Here is a 19,962-nt window from a genome sequence, read left to right as displayed (position 1 = left end):
GTGAGCCTGCCTTCACAAGGAGGCCCCGGGACACGAACCCAGGGCCTCCCATATGGTAGATGGAAGCTCAACTGATTGAGCCACAGATGCTTCCCTCCTTTATTACTTTTACAGTTTGGGTAATTTTTCATACGTTTAACCTATGATTGTTTTTCCCACATATCACACGTACAGCAAATCTGAGGTCTATCAGGGGAGTATGATAGAACTCCCCTCAGGTACTCTTTGTCCCTCCCACTGCTCACCACCTTACATCTGAGCAAACTGCTGTGGTGCCCACGTACCCCACTTGCTCCTAAAATGAAGCCACATTCCAGCATTTCTACACATAGCAGTGTCATTTTACCAGCCTCTGACAGTCTCCAGATATTTATGACTGTAAATTTAGTTTCGGTTTAATTATGTTTTCATAGTTAGCTGCTGGAAATGCAAAATTAAGAAAGATATTAGGAAAAAGAGAAAATCATATTCCAATAGTTATGAAACAGAAGTTTCTGGGAAATTAGTACAGTTAGGGAATTAGCCATTCTGCAAATTGACATTTGAGGAACTGTCCCTGCAGGAAACTGGGCACGTGAGAAACTGATTTTCAGGGAGCAGACTTCCCCCAGGAGCTGGAGGACACCCACAGTGCCAACGGGAGGGCCGCAAGGGGCGACGCCCCTGCCCCAGCATGACCCCCCGCCCGGGGGCTGCGTGTGGACTGGCCTGGTGCCACCTGGAGGGCAGGCCTGCTCCCTGAATTGATCAAAACTATGCTCAAGGACCCTGCCTTCATCTAAGAAATCCCGCCCACGGGGCCTGTGAAACTGCTGAATGTGATAATGAAAATGAAACATGCACTTCCCCTGCGCGCCCTGCAGTAACCGGCCGCTCCAGCCTTTGCCTCACTAAGGCCCCTCACTCCAGCCTGACCAGGGCAAAGGAACTCTCCAGAAGGGCACACTTGCCTCGGGCTTCCAGGGGCCTCTGAGAGGCGCGGAGGGAGCACCTGGCAAAAGCCTGCCCTCCGTGCCCAGCTCCTCCATCACTCGCCTTTGAGAAAGTTACCCAATCGCTCAGAGCCTCAGTTTCCCCATCTGTAACGATGACAATTATAATTACAGTACCTACCTGATTAAAAAAGGACATTGTTACAAAGGCCCAGTGTGGGCCAGACGCTCGGCTAAGCTCTTGGTACGCGTCGGCCGTCTGCTCAGGCTGCTGTCACCCGCAGCCGGCTCGCGAGGCCCCTGCCAAGGCCGGCCCTGCCGCTCACCTCTCGTTGGGCCTGCACGTGTCGGCTGTCGGAATCGCACCCACGGGGTCTGAGAGGCCGCCCTCCACCCCACGCTTGTCCACAGAATGTCTCAGTAGAATGTAGTTTGGAGGGAACTGAGTCCAAGCACCACCCCCCGAGCACGGTCCAGAGCTGGATGGGACGGGCCCGACCGCCCCTCGTTAGCACACCCGGCCCCCTACCCCCACCCCCGCCGCAGCCACGCCTTCAGGGGTCCACGGAGGTAACCGCCCCCCATACACCTGTACCTAAGCAGAACCACGGGTAGGCACTGGCAGGTAGGATTTTCTTTCCATGCTTTTCATGATTTCAATTTTTCCAGGAGTTTGGCAGTCTAAGGCCCTCAGCCTGCCCCAGGTCCCCGAATGCTCCCTCCGTCCCCCTCCCCTTCTCCACCCCAGGGTAACACAACCAGGCCTCCCTGGCCTCAGAAGCCAGTGACCAGTTCCCACACAAAGGGCCCCTGTGAGCCGGCCACAGGACAGCGCGCCAGCACCCGCTCCTCGGACCTCAGGAAATGGCACCAAGGGCACACGCCCACCCCTGCCAGTTCCTCACACAGCTGCTCCCCGTCCCACCCAGCAAGCAGGGACCACCGAACTCCTACCCCAACGTCCAAGGCCTGTCACTGTCCACCGACCTCACAGGCTGCATGTCCCAGGCCCCCACCCCCAATCACAGGTCCATCTACCAGGTCTCTGCCCACCCCCGTGTCCACCGCTACCACCCACCCACCCCCAAGTACAAGGCCAGGAGCTCCGTAAAAGAGGAAGGGGCCCTGGCTGGCCTGCAGGGAGCCTGCTTTTGCCACCCCCACTGTGCTCCTGTGAGTCTCCTGCCTGGAAAGCCTCCCCACTGTGGAAATGAAAGAACTCACAGGAAGCTCTGCCACCCAGGAGGGGTGCAGTCAGGGCTAGCCTTGTTGCTGCGATGACCTCTAAACCATAAACCTCACCGCAAAGCCCTCCTCTTCCACGAAGCCCTCCGCGATAGCTCCCCGCTGGCGACCGCTTCTCTTCTCCTGCCTCCTCCTGGGGCGTGCTGGCCGCCCTCACCTCCTGGGCTGGGCATGAGGGCCGCCCCCGGGAGCCTCTGGGCCAAAGCGGGAGGCAAGGAGCCTCTTCCTGCCTCCGGGCTGGCAGCCAGGCTGCTCACAAAGGCCTGCACGCCCGGTTCTAGCTCACGTTCCCTCCTCAGCCTGGGCGCTCTCCAGTTCTCCCCGACACTGCCCACTGAGCCTGGAAACGCTGAGCTGCAACACCAGCCCTCAGGTATGTCCGAGTCTGCAGGGCCCCAGGAACAGGCTGGGGCAGGGACTCCGGAGGCTGACCTGCCCGCGCCCTCGGGCCTCGGAGCGCCCGCGCCCACCTTACCTGTTCCGCCCCATCGTCTCATGGTCTTTGACCACCACATGAAGCTCGGCGCCCTGGTCCAGGGGGATGCCCTTGAGGTCCCACTCAAAGCCCTGGAAGGAAAGGAGAAAAGCAGTTTAGCCCGGGCCTCCCGGGAGAAGGGACTGTCTGTTCACCCTCATCCCCGCACACTGAGCAGACGTCCATGGGCTGGTGGCTGAAGGAATGAATGAGTGAATGAATGAATGAATGAGTGAATGAATGAATGAATGAGTGAGTGAATGAATGAATGAATGAATCCAGGTTCCTGGAGCTTCAGACGTGGCTCAGCGAGAGCAGAAGGCAATGGAAGGGAAAAGGGGGCCAGACCCCAGGGCTCCTATCCCCGCTCAGTTCTGTCCAGTCACCAGGAAGCGCGGCCAGAAGCACAGGTGGGACAGGCAGCTGGCCTGCAGGTGCTCGAGGTCAACGTGCTCGTCCAGAAGCTGGGCCCTGGACGGCAGCACAGTTAGTGCCACTTCGGGTGGGCCAAGCCAGGGGCCCCCCAATCCTCCTCGGGGTGAAGGCCAGCCTGCGCACCCCGACCCCTCCACACGAGACTGCCAGGGCTTCCAAAGGCCCCCACTGGAGCCCTGTGCAAGGAGGCTTTGGCGAGGAGCCAGAGGAGGACCCGGTTAATCAGGGAGGGCTGTGAGGAGGAGGTGGCCTTTGGGCAGGGAGAATGGCTTGCGTGAGGAAGCCCCTAAACCCCCTCTACCTGGCCGACCAGAGCTGGGGGTGAGCGGGGACATGCCAGGGGACATGCCTCTACACACCTGGCAGGCCAGGCCACCACCTCTTCCCAGGCTCCGAGAGCCAGGAGGGCCTCCCTGGCATGCTGGGCCCCCAGCCCCTACCCCTGGTGACGACACGCTGAGAAAGCCACCTCCTCCAGGGGCCGCCCGGCTTGCCCCTACAGAGGCAGCGGCAGCAGAGGGAGAGAGGGAAGGAGAGAAGGTCAAAAAAAGAGAAAAGCATGCACCTCATTCCACACGGGGTTCACGCTGTTCTTGATGACTTTGGTTCTCTTCTTCACCCCTAGAGAGACAAAGGGGAGAGAGATGAGGCGCCCCCTGCTCCTCCCGCAGAGCCAGGGCCCCCCCACACCCACCCACAGCTCACCCGCCAAGCGGGATCTCACTAAACCCGCCGGCGCCCTGAGCACCTGCACCTGCAGTGAATGCCCAGTGCCAGGCACACAACTTCCCTCTCTCACCGCTGGCACCAAGAGGCAGCCGCGCAATTAGGAGGGCTATGGTTTTTAAAACAAACACCAGGGAGCAGGAGCAGCGCGGTGGCTGAGCACCTGCTTCCCATGTATGAGGTCCTGGGTTCAATCCCTGGTACCGCCTTTAAAAAAAACAAAAACAGGCGGTGGACTTGGCCCAGTGGATAGGGCGTCCACCTACCACATGGGAGGTCCACAGTTCAAACCCCGGGCCTCCTTGACCCGTGTGCAGCTGGCCCATGCACAGCGCTGATGCGCGTAAGGAGTGCCCTGCCACGCAGGGGTGTCCCCCGCGTACGGGAGCTCCACGCGCAAGGAGTGCACCCCATACGGAGAGCCGCCCAGTGCGAAAGAAAGCACAGCCTGCCCAGGAATGGCGCCGCACACACACAGAGCTGGCACAACAAGATGACGCAACAAAAAAATACACAGATTCCCAGTGCCGCTGACAACAACAGAAGCGGACAAAGAAGACGCAGCAAATAGACACAGAGAACAGACAACCGGAGTGGGCGGGAAGGGGAGAGTAATAAATTTAAAAATCTTTAAAAAAAAAAAACCAGACTGACTCTTCTTAATGAGCATTTTATCGTTATTCCTGAGTTTATTTCTTTTTAAGATTTATTTTATCGCCCCTACCCCTTGCTGCCTGTGCTTCTGTCGGCTCTCTGTGCTCATTCCCTTCGTGATCTTCTGTGTCTGCTTGTCTGCTTGTCTTCTCTTTAGGAGGCACAGAGAACTGATCCTGGGAACTCCGACATGGGAGAGAGGTATTCAATCGCTTACGCCACAGCAGCTCCCTGGTCTGCCGCGTCTCTCACTGTCTCTCCTCTGCATCTCCCTTTGTTGCGTCACCTTGCTGTGTCATTTCTCTGTGGCATGGGCCAGCCTACCTTCAGGAGGCCTCGGGAATTGAACCCAGGGCCTCTCGTATGATAGACGGGAGCCCAATTGCTTGAGCCACATCCTCTGCCCCTGAATTTTTGAATGAAGATTTTGCATTTATGATGTGATCATCATAGGAAATACTACATTTCTCTCTTTTTTAAAATACACCTTCACCCAGTGTCATCATAGGAAATATTACATTTCTCTCTTTTTTAAAATACACCTTCACCCAGTGTGTGATTCCATTTATATGAAATCCGAATAGGCAACGCCATAGAAACAGAAAGCAGATTAGTGGTTGCCAGGGCTGGGGGGAGGGAAGGAGGAGAGGGAAGTGGCTGCTGAATGGGTATGGAATTTATTTTCTTTTTCTTTATTTCCCTTTTTTTCAACCTGGGACTTTGTGCATATGAAGCAGGCACTCAACCACTGAGCTACACTCGGTCTGCATGGAATTTCATTTTGAGTGGTGAAAATGTTCTGGAATTAGACAGTGATGAAAACTGAGAATATACTAAAAGCCAGCTAAATTGTACACTTTTTAAATGGTTTAAGTGGTAAATTTTACGTTATGTGAATTTTACCTCAAAAAAAAAAGCCGCTGCCCCCTCCAAAGCTTCGAGTGGGCCTATTTGGAGGATGGTGTCCTTCATGGCTCGTGAGGACTGGGCCGAGGGAAGGTAGAATGGCTTTAGGGTAGACAACAAGAAGAACTAACACTGCGATGGCTGAGAAACCTGCCCCACACCACAGAGTACCAGGAGCGCAGCCGTGTTTGGGAGTGGGCTAGCCTCGAAGGGAAGTCCGAGAGGCAGGACCGAGCGGCGCCCTCCTTCCAGCAGGCTCTCTGACTCAGGGCCGGAGATAAAAGTCCTTAAAGAGCGGGGCTGGGGGAAGGGCCGGAGGCAGCCCGGGCTGGTCCTGGGCCCTGGGAAATGCATTCCTCCCTCTGGGGAACCCACCGAAACAGGCGTGGGGATGGAGCTCGACCTCCCTCCACAAGCGGCCACCAAGTGGGCAGCGGGGTCAGGAAGGAGGGCCCCACGAAGCACCAAGTGGGCAGCGGGGTCAGGGAGAAGGGCCCCACGAAGCACCAAGTGGGCAGCGGGGTCAGGGAGAAGGGCCCCACGAAGCACCCAGGGCTGGCGACCTTCTCTCCAGGAAGGCGCGCGAGCCCGAAGGACGGGATGAGCCGCTGAGCTTTTGCTCTGCGGGGCTTTGCCTGGAAAGAGGCACGAAAGCGCTAGACAAAACGTGCCGGATTTTCTGCTTGAAGCATCGGGAACGGAAATGCTTCGGAGCTCCTGGACGTTTGAGAGTGTTCAGCTGGACACAGAACTTTTATTGGGGGGGTGGGTCTTCGAGATGACCCAGTACTTGCCTACCTATGCCAGACTCTCCAGTGAGAAGAAAGGGAGAACTTAGTGCTCTTTACAGAGTCCCACCTGGAAGTCAGTAGAACCTCTGGGAACCTCCCAGGCCGCCCCCCCCAAGCAGCGTTTTGTCAGTGCACCTCCAGACCCCCTGAGGCACAGGCTCCTGCAGGGTCAGCCCCCACCCGGGCCGGTTTCAGAGTGAGAGGCAGAGGAGGCCAGCGGAGGGGTCGAGGGTGCCAGCAAGGACAGTGGAAGGATTGGGAGGAGAGAAGCAACCAGACTGAAAGCAAAAGCAAGCCCTGGAGAGGAGCCCGGAGGGAAAAGGCCACAGCAGCTTCTCAGGCCTTTAGGCTGCAAGGAGGCGTTTAGTCTGTGAGAGTCCCCCGGGAGCCCCTGCTAACCGTCCCCCAGGGGGAGAGGTGGCCCCCCGGGCCCTCTCACTCCCTGTGGCAAGTGTGCACTTTGGAAGGACACACACCATGCTCGGACCCTTATTTTCTGTGAGCCACAGTTCTCAAACTTCTTGGAAAGACAACTCCTCTACACTCTTAAAAATTACTGAGGGCCCCAAAGAGCTTTGATTTAGGTGAATTTGTATCTATCAAATAACCGTTCTAGAAATTAAAACTAAGACATTTTAAAAATAATTATTTAGTAGTTCGTTTTAAAGTAACAGTAATAAGCCCATTAGGTATTAGCATAAATGATGCATTTTTATGAAAAACGTTTTGTTCCAAAACAAAAGAGTGAGAAAATAGTATTCCTGAACATTTTAATTTTTGCAAATCTCTTCAATGTCTGGCTGGATCCACACGTCTATTTCTGCATTAAATCTGTTGAGATGTCTTATTATAATTGACATCTATGAAGAAAATCCAGCCAGATATGCATATGGAAAGGGAAGCATAGTTTAATAAACTTTTATATATATATTTTTATTGACTTTGTAATAATATTACATTAAAAATATATATATATGAGGTCCCATTCAACCCCACCACCCCCACCCCACCTCTCCCCCCCCCCAGCAACACTCATTCCCATCATCATGACACATCCATTGCATTTGGTAAGTACATCTTTGGGCACCTCTGCACCTCATGGTCAATGGTCCACATCATGGCCCATACTCTCCCCCATTCCATCCAGATGGCCCTGTGAGGATTTACAATGTCCGGTGATTGCCCCTGAAGCACCATCCAGGGCAGCTCCATGTCCCAAAGACGCCTCCACCTCTCATCTCTTCCTGCCTTTCCCCATACCCATCAGCCACCATGTCCACTTTTCCCAATCCAATGCCACATTTTCTATGTGGACATTGGATTGGTTGTGTCCATTGCACCTCTATGTCAAGAGGAGGCTCAGATTCCACCTGGATGCTGGATGCAATCCTCCCACTTTCAGTTGTAATCACTCTAGGCTCCATGGTGTGGTGGTTGTCCTTCTTCAACTCCATCTTAGCTGAGTATGGTGAGTCCAATAAATCAGATTGTAGGTGCTGGAGTCTGTTGAGGCTCAGGACCTGGCTATCACATTGTCAGTCCAGAGATTCAAATCCCCTAAATATATCTTAAACCCCAACACTAACTGCAACTCCAGCACATTAGCATGAAAGTCTTATGAAGAGAGATTCCATCTGAGTCCAGATTCATCACACATAAACACCAGTTCCAAAGAGGGGCCATCTGACCTGGTAGTTAACCCCATCTGCCATGACCATAACTCCCATGGGTCTCTTTAGCCCTCAAAGGAACCAATACCTGGGGGTTGTATCTGCTTTATCTGTCTCTCAGACTCTGCTCAGTTGTGCATAAGGGCAATCCTTCTGACAGCCTCCAGACTCTTTTTTAGAGACTCGTAGCCATATAAACTCATTTCTCCTTTCCATTTCCCCCTTACATTAGGTCAAACAGCATTTTAAAGTCATGTTATTTTATGTAGACAGGGATATTCTGCTGATCCGCATTGAACCTTCCGTATAAGGTCATTTTACAGTTGCATCATCAGTTGGTAGTTGATAGTGGTCCCCTCGGTGCCAGGGAGGCTCATCCCCGGGTGTCATGTCCCACGCTGGGGGGAAGGCATTGCATTTACATGCTGAGTTTGGCTTCGAGACTGGCCACATTTGAGTAACATGAAGGCTGACAGGAGGAAATTTCCAGGCACAATGCTGCTCTAGGCCTTGTTCTTATTTTAGGCTTATCAGCTCACAAGCATAGTCATTAGCATCAGGGGCTCACTGTTGAACCCTCACTCCCTCCCGGTTCCCACCGCTGCACCTGGGAGACTGTCGCTGCTCCCCTAGGGACCACGACAGAGCACCACTGGCCAGGAGCCCAGTACCCCCCCTGCTGTGGTTTTTAATTGTTGCCACTATGAGTATATCCAAACATTACCATGCACCCTGGACATATGTTCTGTACAGCTCCCTGTCAGCCATATATCACCTGTCAATGGTATCCTATACCAGTATTCCTCCATTGCCATTGTTGAACCACTCTGTGATCCAGAACTCCCTGAAATTTGAAGCCCAATATAATGTCAGGGTCCCTTACTAGGAAATGGCATATAGCGATGGGTTTAAAGGTTAGATAAAGAATACGTGTTGACTTGGAAAAAATTCTACATCCTATCTTTTTTTTTTTTTTTTTTTTTCCCCTAATTATTGAACTTCTCTTCACAGGAGCCCTAGACCACAGCAATGCATATATATAATATACAGCACTCCCATACATCCACCACAAAACCTTTTTCCCTTCCACAGCGATACTCTTACACCCTATTCACATCATATTCACTTAACGTGATGTACAGAGTCTGAGACAATAGCTTTCAAACAAGGTGACATCTGTGCTTACATTGTGGTGCATACTTTAGGATACACAGTTTTTTTAATTCTTAGTTATCCTATGTTTTACATTATGGTTTACATTATCAGTCTGTCATCTCCTATATGTTATGGTGTAATATTACATGTTTTATATCCATCCTCGTGTACTCTCACGAAACTCCTCTCTTACCCTAATAAACTTTTAGGTAATATGGATATCCTTCTTTGATACCACTCCAAAACTTTTTTTTTAAATCTATTTTTGTTTATTTCTCTCCCCTTCCCGTGCCCCCACCCCATTGTCTGCTCTGTGTCCATTCGCTGTGTGTTCTTCTGTGTCCGCTTACATTCTTGTCACGTGGCACCAGAAAGCTGTGTCTCTTTTTGTTACATCATCTTGCTGCGTCAGCCCTCAGTGTATGCAATGCCACTCCTGGGTGGGCTGCGCTTTTTTTGGGGGGGCGGCTCTCCTCGCAGGGCGCACTCCTTGCCAGTGGAGCACCTCTACACAGGGGGCATCCCTGTGTGGCAGGGCACTCCTTGCACGCAGCAGCACTGCACGTGGGCCAGCTCATCACACGGGCCAGGAGGCCCTGGGTACCGAACCCTGGACCTCCTATATGGTAGGCAGACGCTCCATCAGTTGAGCTACATCTGCTCCCCTCCCAAACTTTCTTAAAGGTTAATTGCAATGCAAAATCTGAAGCCATATAAATGAACTTTTTGTACTCTAATACATTAAAATCTGTTGGTTCATCCTGTAATTTGAGTAGATCTTTTACTTGTGCATGATTTTATAACAAAAATTTTGGTCACAAAGATAAACAGATCCTCCAAATCTTGCACAGATCATTGTACAATACCAAAAATAACACATTCATTAATATCACCACCAATCTTATTTGAATACTGGGAGAGTGGAGAATACAAAATTCCAACTGCACCCAGCTGCAAACTGTCGCACCTGCCATGGGATTGTTGTGAAAACTAAACAAGCCAGGATGTGTGAGGGGCCTGACACACAGGATGCTCATTAAATGTCGGTTTACTTCCCCACCTCCTCCACTCTGGTGCATCTAGTAAGCTCCTACTGATTCTCCAGCAGCCAGCTCAGCGGTCTCTCCCCCGAGAGGCACCCCCGGGCTCTCCCAGGCTCAGGCGATTGCTCTCTTCACGGCTCCCTAAGTAGGCTGGGACTACATGCACTGGGTGAAAGTATCGCGGAGTGTTTCTACGTCTGTCTCCCGCAGCTGACTGTGAGCCTCGTGTTAGTAACCCTGGTAAATACTGAGCTTCCCAGTAATTGGGTACACGTTTACTTCCGGGCCAGAGGATAGAGCCAGGCTCTCTGGGAACCCCATAAGGCTTCCTTAACATCATGGCTGTGAGCCAGTGTGTGGAGGGGGTGGAAGGGAGGTGTCCTGGGAGGAACACCCGTTCTCTTCTCAAAGCTGATCCAGGCCTGCCCTGGCCGAACCCACTCTGAACGCCCTTTTGGGCCCGTCACTGCGGCTCCAGTAGGAGTTGGACACAGGGCTTAGGAGCCATTCAAGCAACAGCCTCTGGTCTTAGGCAGGTCTCACACCTCTTTAGGCCTCAGTTTCCTCAGCAGTAAACTGATACAATGAACATCTACCACACAGGCTCCTGAAGTGACTTGAGAGACAAGTAAGTGTCCACTTCCCCTCCCCTGCCACGGAGCAGCTGTAGGAGTAACATGGAAAATTCCGCCTGCAGCCTCTCTGGAGCTGTCCACTGGGTAACTCGTTTCCTGGTGCTCCCAGCTAGCCCTTGGGGAGCGCTGCCTATGTGCCAAGGCCGGTGGGAAACATCTCTTAAACATTTCCCACTTCCTGCCTTCCCTGAAGAAGAGGAGGACAAAGGCCCTGCTAAAAGGTCACCGAGTGGTAGGACTGGTCAATTCCAGGAACATTTGGCTGATGTGAAGGGAGGGGTCCCTGATGGGCCCGGAAGCCCCAAAAAGGCGCACGAAAGAAATGAAACATCACCCTGGCGCGATCACACAATGTCCAGGTGCCGGGGAAGGGGAAGGCACGTTAGGAAGCAGTTAGGGAAGGAGTTCCTGCCTCACCACAAATTTAGACCTGTCCTGTGCCCGATAAGTCATTTGTCCTTGGGAGATGTGGCATTCCGTGCGTAATTTAAGAGCTGCCAGAGGCGGGCCCGTGGCCACGGACCACTCGGCAGCATGCAGGGGCCAGCAGGCACCCATGAGGACCGCGCGTGAGCCCCGGTGTCACCCTCCAGAGCGAATGACTCAGTGAAGAGGGAGGACACTTCGTCCCCCACTGAAATTCCTCACTTATTTCCCAAAGCCCACTCCCCCGCCCCCGTGCCCACTCCACCCAGAACCTAGACCATGACGTCAGCTGGGTGAGATGACACACAGAATAGTCAAGAAAGGAAAGTATCAGAGTACGTCTTCCATAGTAAAGGTAAGGATCGTTACTTTAAACTTGTGTTGGTTACATTTTCACATACCTGTTCATGTATGTGTACCGAGTCTTGGTGAAAAATAATATTTTCGTTGTGGATAAAAGTCAAAAAAAGAGTTTGAAAATACTGCCTTGGGGGAAATTGTCAGAAGAGAGCTGGAGAACAAGGAAATCGCCGCCTTGTCCTTGAGCGCCGAGGCGGGTGGCAGGGAGGACGGAGCACGCCGTCCTGTCCCCCCCACGGCAGCAGACTCTGGAAAAGACCTTGGGCTCTGGGAGTCAGAGGCAAGGAGATGGCCCATCTGGACCAGCTGACTGTCTCCTCTGGCTCGAGCCCCCAGGCCTCTTGACCCTCACCTTGCTATGGCAGCCACATCACTGCCCATCTGTGGGGGGCTGGGGGGCGACATGGAGGCCGGCCCAGCAGTCTTGGACCCCAGGCTTCGTGCACAACCTCAGGCCACTCCGGTCAGCAGCCCAGGATGCTTGTTAGCCCGCAGGGCCCTGGAGCCCCACGGGGGCCACAGTGGGAGTGTCCTTAGCCCCCCAGAAGTCAGGATAGGACAGACCCTCCCCCAACACATTATAAGGTCAAGGGACATTTGGGAGGCGGACAAAATGCTTGTGTTTATATCGCTGACTACAATGGAAACTTTAGGGCTGGTGGGATCATAGGAAAAATAGACCCAGAGTAGAGGTTTTCTTTGGGGGTCCATATTACATATTCCATTACATATTCCATAGAATGGAAAGTTTGTATGCCTGTCAAAAGAGGGTTTATGGGGAGCAGGTATAGCTCAGTGGTTGACTGCCTGCTTCCCATGTACAAGGTCCTAGGTTCAAACCTTGCTACTGCCTCAAAAAAAAATAAAAGAGAGAGAAGAGGGTTTAAAGAAAGGAAAGAAAGGTCCATTCCTATTGCATCTCAAAAGGTACCACGAGGGAAGTGGACTTGGCCCAGTGGTTAGGGCGTCCGTCTACCATGTGGGAGGTCCACTTGGGGCTGGAGAATTCTTTGCTGGGAGTCCTGCGCACCACAGGCTGCTTAACAGCACCTTTGGCCGATACCCACGAGATGCCAGTAGCACAGCCCCCTCAGCTGTGACCCAAAAATGTCTCCAGACATGGCCAAATGTCCACTAGGCGTGAAATAGCCCCCGGTTGAGAGCCACTGCATTAAAGCATACATTTATATTTTACGTACTTTTCTTGCATGCTAAATTTCACAGTTAGTGTGGTTAAGGGAAAAAGAATCATGGAGGAAATGCATCAAACTGTTGGCAAGTGAACTCATCGTGGCAGAGCTGGGGATCATTTTTCACTTTCGCTTCTTGCCTCTCTGAAATATTCCATCTTTTACATGGAGTGCATACTGTGCTTACCAAAAAGATAAACGAAGCTGTTTTCAATGTTTAAGTCACTTTTAATGCTTCAAAAATCGGATACAGAGAATCTAGTGCCCCTGCATCCCGCCCCCCCACCAAGTGGTAAGTCGCCCCTCAGGGGTTTTCCCTGGGGACAGGTGTGGTCTCCACCTGCAGACCCAGCACCCCGCAAGGCCACGGCTGGCCACCTGTCTGTTTTGCAGAGGTTCTGTAAGATCCTCCCAGGCTCCTGCCCAAAGTCCAGAGACCCAGGAGAGAGGGGGGAGGAGGAGGGAAAGGGGAGGGATGGGCTGGAGAGGTAAGGGAGGAAGAGGGGACCTGGCGGATGCGGGAGAGGGAGGAGCCAGTAATGACTCCTGGGTTGCTGGCTGGTGAGCCTGAGAAGGGTAGGAATTCACCAAGTGGGGACACGCAAGATTACCGCCTTCGGAACTGAGACAAAGGAGCTCCAAGGGAGCAAGGTAACTTGTTCGGTTTTGTTGTGCATCCCAGTACCTAGAACAGCACCAGGAACATAGCAGGTGCTCAAAAAATATTTGCTCGATGAACTAAATGCACGCATGAACAGGCACACGTAGTCACGATACAGGGTGGAAAATGGGCAGGGCAGAAGAGAGGGGCACACTTAAGGATAGGAAATGATGCTGCTCCTTCCCACAAATGATCAGTGGAAAGTACCTACTGTGGCCCAGGTACTCGGAGAGAAGTAATTAATTAATTCATTAATTTAATTGAAAAGGAATGGGGGGGACGTGAATGTGGCTCAGGTGACAGGGCTCCCGTCTACGATATGGAAGGCCCCAGGTTCGATTCCTGGGGCCTCCTGGTGAAAGCAAGCTGGCCGCGCCACAGCCGAGAGCTGACAGCAGACAGTGAGTGCAAACAACAAGAGGGGAGAGAATAAATGAAACAAAATAAAGTAAATCTTAAAAAAAAAAAAAAAAGGAATGGGGGAAGCAGCTGTGGCTCAAGCAATTGAGCTCCCGTCTACCATATGGAGGACCCAGGTTAGATCCCTGGGAATTTCTGGTAAAAAATAAAAAAGGGGGGCATCCCAGACCTGCACAGAGAGAGGCACAGGCCCCTGTCACGCAAAAAAGACAATTCCGCAACCAGATAGGAAAAAGAAAGGAATGCCCAGGGGAGCTGGTATATCAGTGGTTGAGTGCCTGCTTCGCATGTACCAGGTCCCAGGTTCAATCCCTGGTACCTCCTAAAAATTTCTGAAAAAGGAATGAACAGTGTTCATTAATAGGCTCTACCCTCTACCCTGAGGCCCTTAGATAGGGAAGACAGAAAAAGTGCCCTCAGAGTCCAGCCTCCCAGAGCTCATACTCTATTTTGGGAGGCAGGTCCTGAAATTACACCCGAGGCTGGAATGCCCAGGGAACAACTGCAGGGAAAGTGTGCCCAGCCCAGGCCCAGGCCCTTCGGGCTCATGGGAGAGCCTGGTTCTGCATTAGCCCCATGTGTGACATGAGGGGTTGGACTCAGGGGGTCCCAGGCCCAGCTGTGCCTCTGAAACCCCTGGAGACGTTTTAGAAACTCCTAAGCCTGGGTCCTACTCCCAGAGACCTAACTTCCGCAGGGGGGGGGGGGGGAAGGGTGCCAAGGGCTTTTTCAGAATGCCCCAGGTGCTTCTGCTGTGCAGCTGGAGTTGAGGATCCAGCCTAGACTCTCTAAGCTCCGGGCCTGGTGCCAACGGCCTCCTGCCCTGAGCAACTCGTCGGCCCCAAAGTCCATCATAAGTACCCCCGTTGGTGGGACGCACGTTAACTTCACCTTCCACCACATCACAGACCAGTTTTTCTCAAGGTGTGGTTCCAAAATGACCTGCATCAGGTGTTTGTTAAAATGCTGATTCCTCGGTCACTTTTCAGATGTGTTCGATTGGAATCTTATGGATGGCACAGGACTCATTTCAAACACTCTCTTCAAGTGGTTCGTGGGCACGGTAAAGTGTCCTCCCTGCCCTACACTGCATGAGACTCCCAGGCACATGTGGAGATTGGTGAGAGGCAGAGCAAGAAAGGGCAAAAAAAAAAAAAATACCACCTACTTGAGCCACCACAATGAATCAAACAGGCTGCTGCTCTCAAGGAGTGCTCAGTGTCCCAAAAGAGGGAGACAAGTAGGGAGAAAGACACAGTACAAGATGCTGTGGCTTCCAGAGAGGAGATGCTAAGCATAGCCACGGCAATCCTGGCTGCCTTCCTGGAGAAGGTGGCATCACAACTTGGTTTTGCAAGGCAAACAGACTTTGAAGAGCTGGAGATGTTATCTTCTAATTATATGTCCATTTTGCTAGACATTTGTCATGCAAAAACTGTATTGTAAAGGGTGGGGAATGCAGTCCTGTGGGGAGGATGGCAGCTGCATGCACTGGGGGTACCGGGGCCAGGCAGCAGCCAAGAGGGCTTACTCATCTGCCTGACCCAAGAGCACGGCCCACTCCAAGTGCTGGTAGTTTCTCTGTCAGTTCCACTGACCTGGATACAACATTTAACTTCCCACGTTTCTGTTTTGTTCTCTGCAGAATGAGACGATTAGTAGCTACCTACCACAAGACTGCTGCAGAACCAGCAGGAGAGCGCTGTGAGAATGCCCAAAAGAGCTTCAAAGCATCCGACAGACCTCGGAGGCTCAGTGTCCTAGGGACCTTCTTTTCCAGCTGGTGGTGCCTCCACAACACCTGGACAGGAGCAGCTCAAGCAGCACCTGGTGGGCAGGTAGGCAGGGGCTTGTGCTGCATTTGCATAGTGGGCACCCAGGCATGTCACCAGTCAATAAAAATAAACTGTCCTAAAATGTTCCAATCCACACTTTCCAAAAGAGTAATCTAAATATAAAATGTGAAGCAGTCGTACACAGTGGTTGAGTGCCTGCTTCCCACATACAAGGTCTGGGGTTCAATTCCCCCCATATCAAAAAATAAACGTTACACATGGGTCTCCCCTTGCCAAATCATGTCTTTCAACCATCATTATAATTTTGGGGGTGCTTGGGGAGCTGGTGTCGATGAGGAGTCAGATCTAAAATTCCCTTTTGGTGTCCCCACTGTTTTCAGATCTCATGGAAACACCTGCCACTTTTCCTCTACGGTTGACCGATTTTGCGATACATAGACTCACACAGCCTTAATACTTAATCCCCAAAGCCCCAGGGTAGCTCTCTAAGAGGAAAACCCTCTCTTTTTTATCTTTCTTTGCAGAACTTGGGTCCTGACTCACAGCTATTGTTCCTTCTTTTAACATTGACAGATCCTTCCTCTTCCTTTCCCCCCCTACACCTCCTGTGGGAAACTCTGCCTTGAAGTGGGGGGGGGGAGCTGGAGAGAAGGGGGCGGGGGGGGGGGGGGGAGAGTTGTGAGTCCTGCGCCGCCCCAAACAGAGACAGGCCCGCTCGAATCTAAGCACCACGTGGAGGTGCTTAAGCTTGAATTTGGAAAAATATCCTTGAATCCCTCAAAATTCCTTACGTCTTGGCCAAATCCTTCCCTTTCCGTCCCTTTCTCTCCTGGAGAGATGGCCGACAGGGCCTTGGAATAAAGGATGGGCGAATGAATGAATGAAACAAAGGCACAACTTTCCAGGCACGCCGTGCACAGTGCGCTTTCCAGGCGCCCGGGTCGCGCGCTCTGCTGCATCCCTCTTCCCGCCCACCAATCCCCGCGGCCACCGCGAGCGCCTCGATTCCCTCCCGGTTACCGTCTTAGAACAGCTGACACCTTTGACATATACTTTGCCACAGTTTCAAAGCCCTGCGCGCTCACTGTGCTGTTTCGTCTTCCTTGTCCCCTCCGCAGAAGGCAGGGCTGAGATTTCTGTCCCTGCTGACCGGGAGAAACTGAGGCATGGCCAGGGGGTAGCGCCGGAGCCGTAGACCCCGCAGCGAGCGCGGACGCCCGGGCGCCGCGGCCACGGGTCTCTCACCTCGGAAAGTCAGGCTGGCGACAGGGTCGCTGCGCCGGTCCTTCTTCACATTGGGGAGGTTGCTGGCCCTCACCAGCAGACAGCACAGCATGACTCGGCGGCCCCGGGCGCGCGGGCGCGCGGGCGGGAGACGGAGCGGCGGGCGCCAGGCACCCACCGAGCCAGCGCCCGGCTCCCGAGCCGGGTGGGGGCAGCTGCGCCAAAGGGGAGCTGTCGCCTCCGCTGCGCCTCCGCGGAGAAGTCGCCAGCTCCGGAGAGAGGCCGCGGGGAAGACACCGGACACCCTCTCCACGGCCCCGGCCCGGATCCGCCCTGGGCCCCGCGGGCGGGGCAGGCAGGGGTCAGACGGGCGCCTGCGGGGGCGCCTGCCCCCTCCCGCGCGGGTCCCCGCCCCCGGGTTGCGCCGCCCAGGATGCGGGGCCCCGGCGGCCGCCTGCCGCGCCTCCTTCCCGCGGCCCCCGGCCCCGGCCCGCACGCCGTGGGCGCTCGGCGAATGGGTGCGAGAGAGAAAGTGCAGGAGGAGGAGGAAGGGGAGACCGGCGGCCGGGGCGACCTGGCGCCCGCCCCGAGGGAGGGTGTGCGCGCGGCGTGCTGCGCGCCCCGAGCCCCTGCCCGCGCACCCTTCCCGGCTGCGGCCGCCGGGCCTCTGCCCTCCCGCCGTCGCCGAGGCCGCTCTGCGGCGTCCCGGGAGCCCAGGGCCGGGGCAGGTTCCCAGGACCGAGCCCTCGCGAGCCCGCCTCGCCTTCCCCGGGGCGGTCTTGAGGTTGCTGGTCTCCGGTCGCGTCCCCTGGAGCACGGAACGCCGAGCGCTGCCCATTCTGTCCCCTGCAACCCCCAATAATCTCTAGACCACGTCGCCCACAGCGGGAAGGGGTGGCTGTGAGCGTGAGCCTCGAGCGCGACCGCCCTTAGCAGGCTTCTGCGTTCTGTCTGGTTCAGGCCACACGCCTGGCCGGGGTGGCGGTTATAAGGGATGGAGGGACACAGCGGGACTCTGGATATGTTGTGCAGGAGAGCCGACAGGACTGGCCGTTTGGGTGGCGTGGTGGGGTCCCGAGAAAACCTGAGCCACCCGGGAAATCCCGGCGGGCCTCTGGCTTCTGCCCTTCACGTCAATTCTCAACCCCGTCAGCACAACCCTGGCCAAGCCGAAGTCAGATGGAGAGTCTCCTCTGCTCAAAGTTCTGTCTCGCTCTGAGTGAAACCCCAAGTCCTTCCGCGCCCTTCAGAACCGCCCTGGTATCTCTGACCTCCTCTCTTGCCGCTCTCCCCAGCGCTGCCCTTCAAGCGTGCCAGCCCTCACTCTAGCTGCTCCTCTGGGGGGTCCGTGCCAGCTCCTCCCTCCTGCAGTGCCCTCCCGCCCTCACCCCGGATCCACAGCCAGCTCCCTCGCTTCCTTCAGACAGTCACTCAAATGTCACCTCCTCTGGTCCCCCAACGTAAAACTGAAAATTCCTTCCCCTCCATACACAAACTTCCCATCTCCTCTTTGTCCTTCTTTTTCTTCTTTTGGCACTAATCGCTATGTAATGTATGCACCTTATTTATTTTCCACTTTCCTGTTAGGATGTCTGCTCTGAGAAGGGAGGGACTTGTGTCTTCAGCGCAGTATCTTCAGCACCTGGAACAGTCCCTGGCACAAAGTAGGCGCTCCACAAACATTTTTGAAACATTCATGCATCACCTCTGACTTGCTGAGACCCTGGGCATGAACCACATACGGTCCTCAGGGGTGGAGAAGACAGGGGGCCAAGCCCACCCGAAGGCACCGTGAGAAGTGGGAGCGAGCGACTCTGACTTGTGTGGGGACTGGAAGAAGAGACGGAGAGTCTGAGCTTGCCCCCTCCCCAGCCTTCAGGGCTGCGGTTCCTCTGGCGGGATCAGGCCCTCTTCCCTCCTGACTCAGCACCTCTCCGCGAGTGACCCCCCCACAGGCATGGCGAGGCTCCCACTTCCCTAACGTGCTGACCCCCATCCTCCCTCCTAACAGAACCAGCCCTAGCCCCATGGCAAATCCACCTCCTGGCCATGGCAATCAGTTCCTGAAGGGACAGACTTACAGACCACGACTGGAAAAGCCCACTCCCTCTCCTACGTCATGTGAACATGGAAACAGGAAGATGCAACTAGAATGAAGCAGACACAAAGGACAATGGACCAGAGAGAAAGACGGGGCCTGCCTGGGTCCAGGACAATACCTAGTAGAACTGCACTCTGAATATGCCCAGAGTCTGCCATGCCTCTGGGTCGCCAATTTGTTGAGCTGATGGGTTTAAGTCCATTTATTATGGAAGTCTATTTGGGCCAGCATTTTGGTTACTTGCAGCCTAAAGCATCCTTACTGACATCCATGACTTTGGTCCCATCTCTGTACCTACAGCATCCAAACGCCTCCACCTAGTCCCACCACTGGAGCCTCTTAACTCGTCACCTCACAGTCACTCGGGCCACGCCTGGGCCATGATCCACACTGCGGTCAGGTGAGCTCAAACCAAAAGTCACCCCCCCAACCCACCCCCACTGAAAACTCATTAGGGCCTCTCATGGTCTTGGGCTCAAGTCCAGATGCACTACCTTGACCCACAAGGTGAGGCCACTCAATCCCTCGCTCCCTGATTCCAGCTCCAGCTCATGAAACATGCTAGCTCCCTGCCAGCTCCCAGCTCCACTGTACCCTCTGCCTGTGGCTGCCTCCCCCTCCAGCTTTGCAGAGCCACCCCATTTATCCTTCAGCTTAAACATCACTTCCCCAAAGAAGCCGCCCCTGATCTCTGCCCTCTAGGTTAAGTCCCTCTAGCAAACAACCGCTAGCAGTACTAGTCCTTTTTAGCATACGTCACGACTGTAATGAATAACTATTTGTGTAAATATCTGTTTGCTGTCCAGCTCCCCAGCTAGACTGTGGAGTCAGTCGATGCAGGAAGAGATCAAGGTGGTCTTAGCTGCCCAGGTATTCTCAGCGTGTAGCACAGGCTGCCTAGGAGCTGGCCTTGTGGACATTAAACGTGGCTCCCAAGTGTCTACCAATGATGAGTTTAAACCAGGGGCTCTCAAAGAAGGTAGTATCGCCCCCTAGGGGGGGAGTTTTGGATATTATGAAGCATTTTTTTTTAAATCACAATAATTCATGGAAAACCTCCTTCTCCCCACCCCACACCCTACCTACCCCCCACCCCTGCCCCAATCCATCAGAGTTA

At 54.0% G+C, this 19,962-nt stretch overlaps 1 protein-coding gene across 25 annotated transcripts in view; it reads right to left on the bottom strand.

The window, feature by feature from the left end:
• The window catches only part of DYSF (dysferlin), a 224,002-nt gene that overhangs the window by 188,250 nt on the left and 15,790 nt on the right, over nt 1-19,962 (bottom strand). For 10 of the 25 annotated variants that reach the window (XM_058278903.2, XM_058278900.2, XM_058278898.1 and 7 more), the window contains exons 2-3: nt 3,653-3,708; nt 2,653-2,744 (exon numbers count right to left, since the gene is read on the bottom strand). In XM_058278903.2, coding sequence (XP_058134886.1) covers nt 2,653-2,744; nt 3,653-3,708 — 148 coding nt within the window. Of the gene's footprint in view, nt 1-2,652; nt 2,745-3,652; nt 3,709-16,765; nt 17,034-19,962 lie in introns of those variants that run through there. The other 15 variants (XM_058278886.2, XM_058278893.2, XM_058278888.2 and 12 more) reach the window with 4 other exon arrangements.

The sequence above is a fragment of the Dasypus novemcinctus genome, chromosome 17 (genome assembly GCF_030445035.2).
Source record: "Dasypus novemcinctus isolate mDasNov1 chromosome 17, mDasNov1.1.hap2, whole genome shotgun sequence".
In the NCBI taxonomy this organism is placed as follows: Eukaryota; Metazoa; Chordata; class Mammalia; order Cingulata; family Dasypodidae; genus Dasypus; species Dasypus novemcinctus.
Note: the sequence above shows the minus strand (reverse complement) of the source record. Positions and strands in the feature narration are given on the sequence as shown.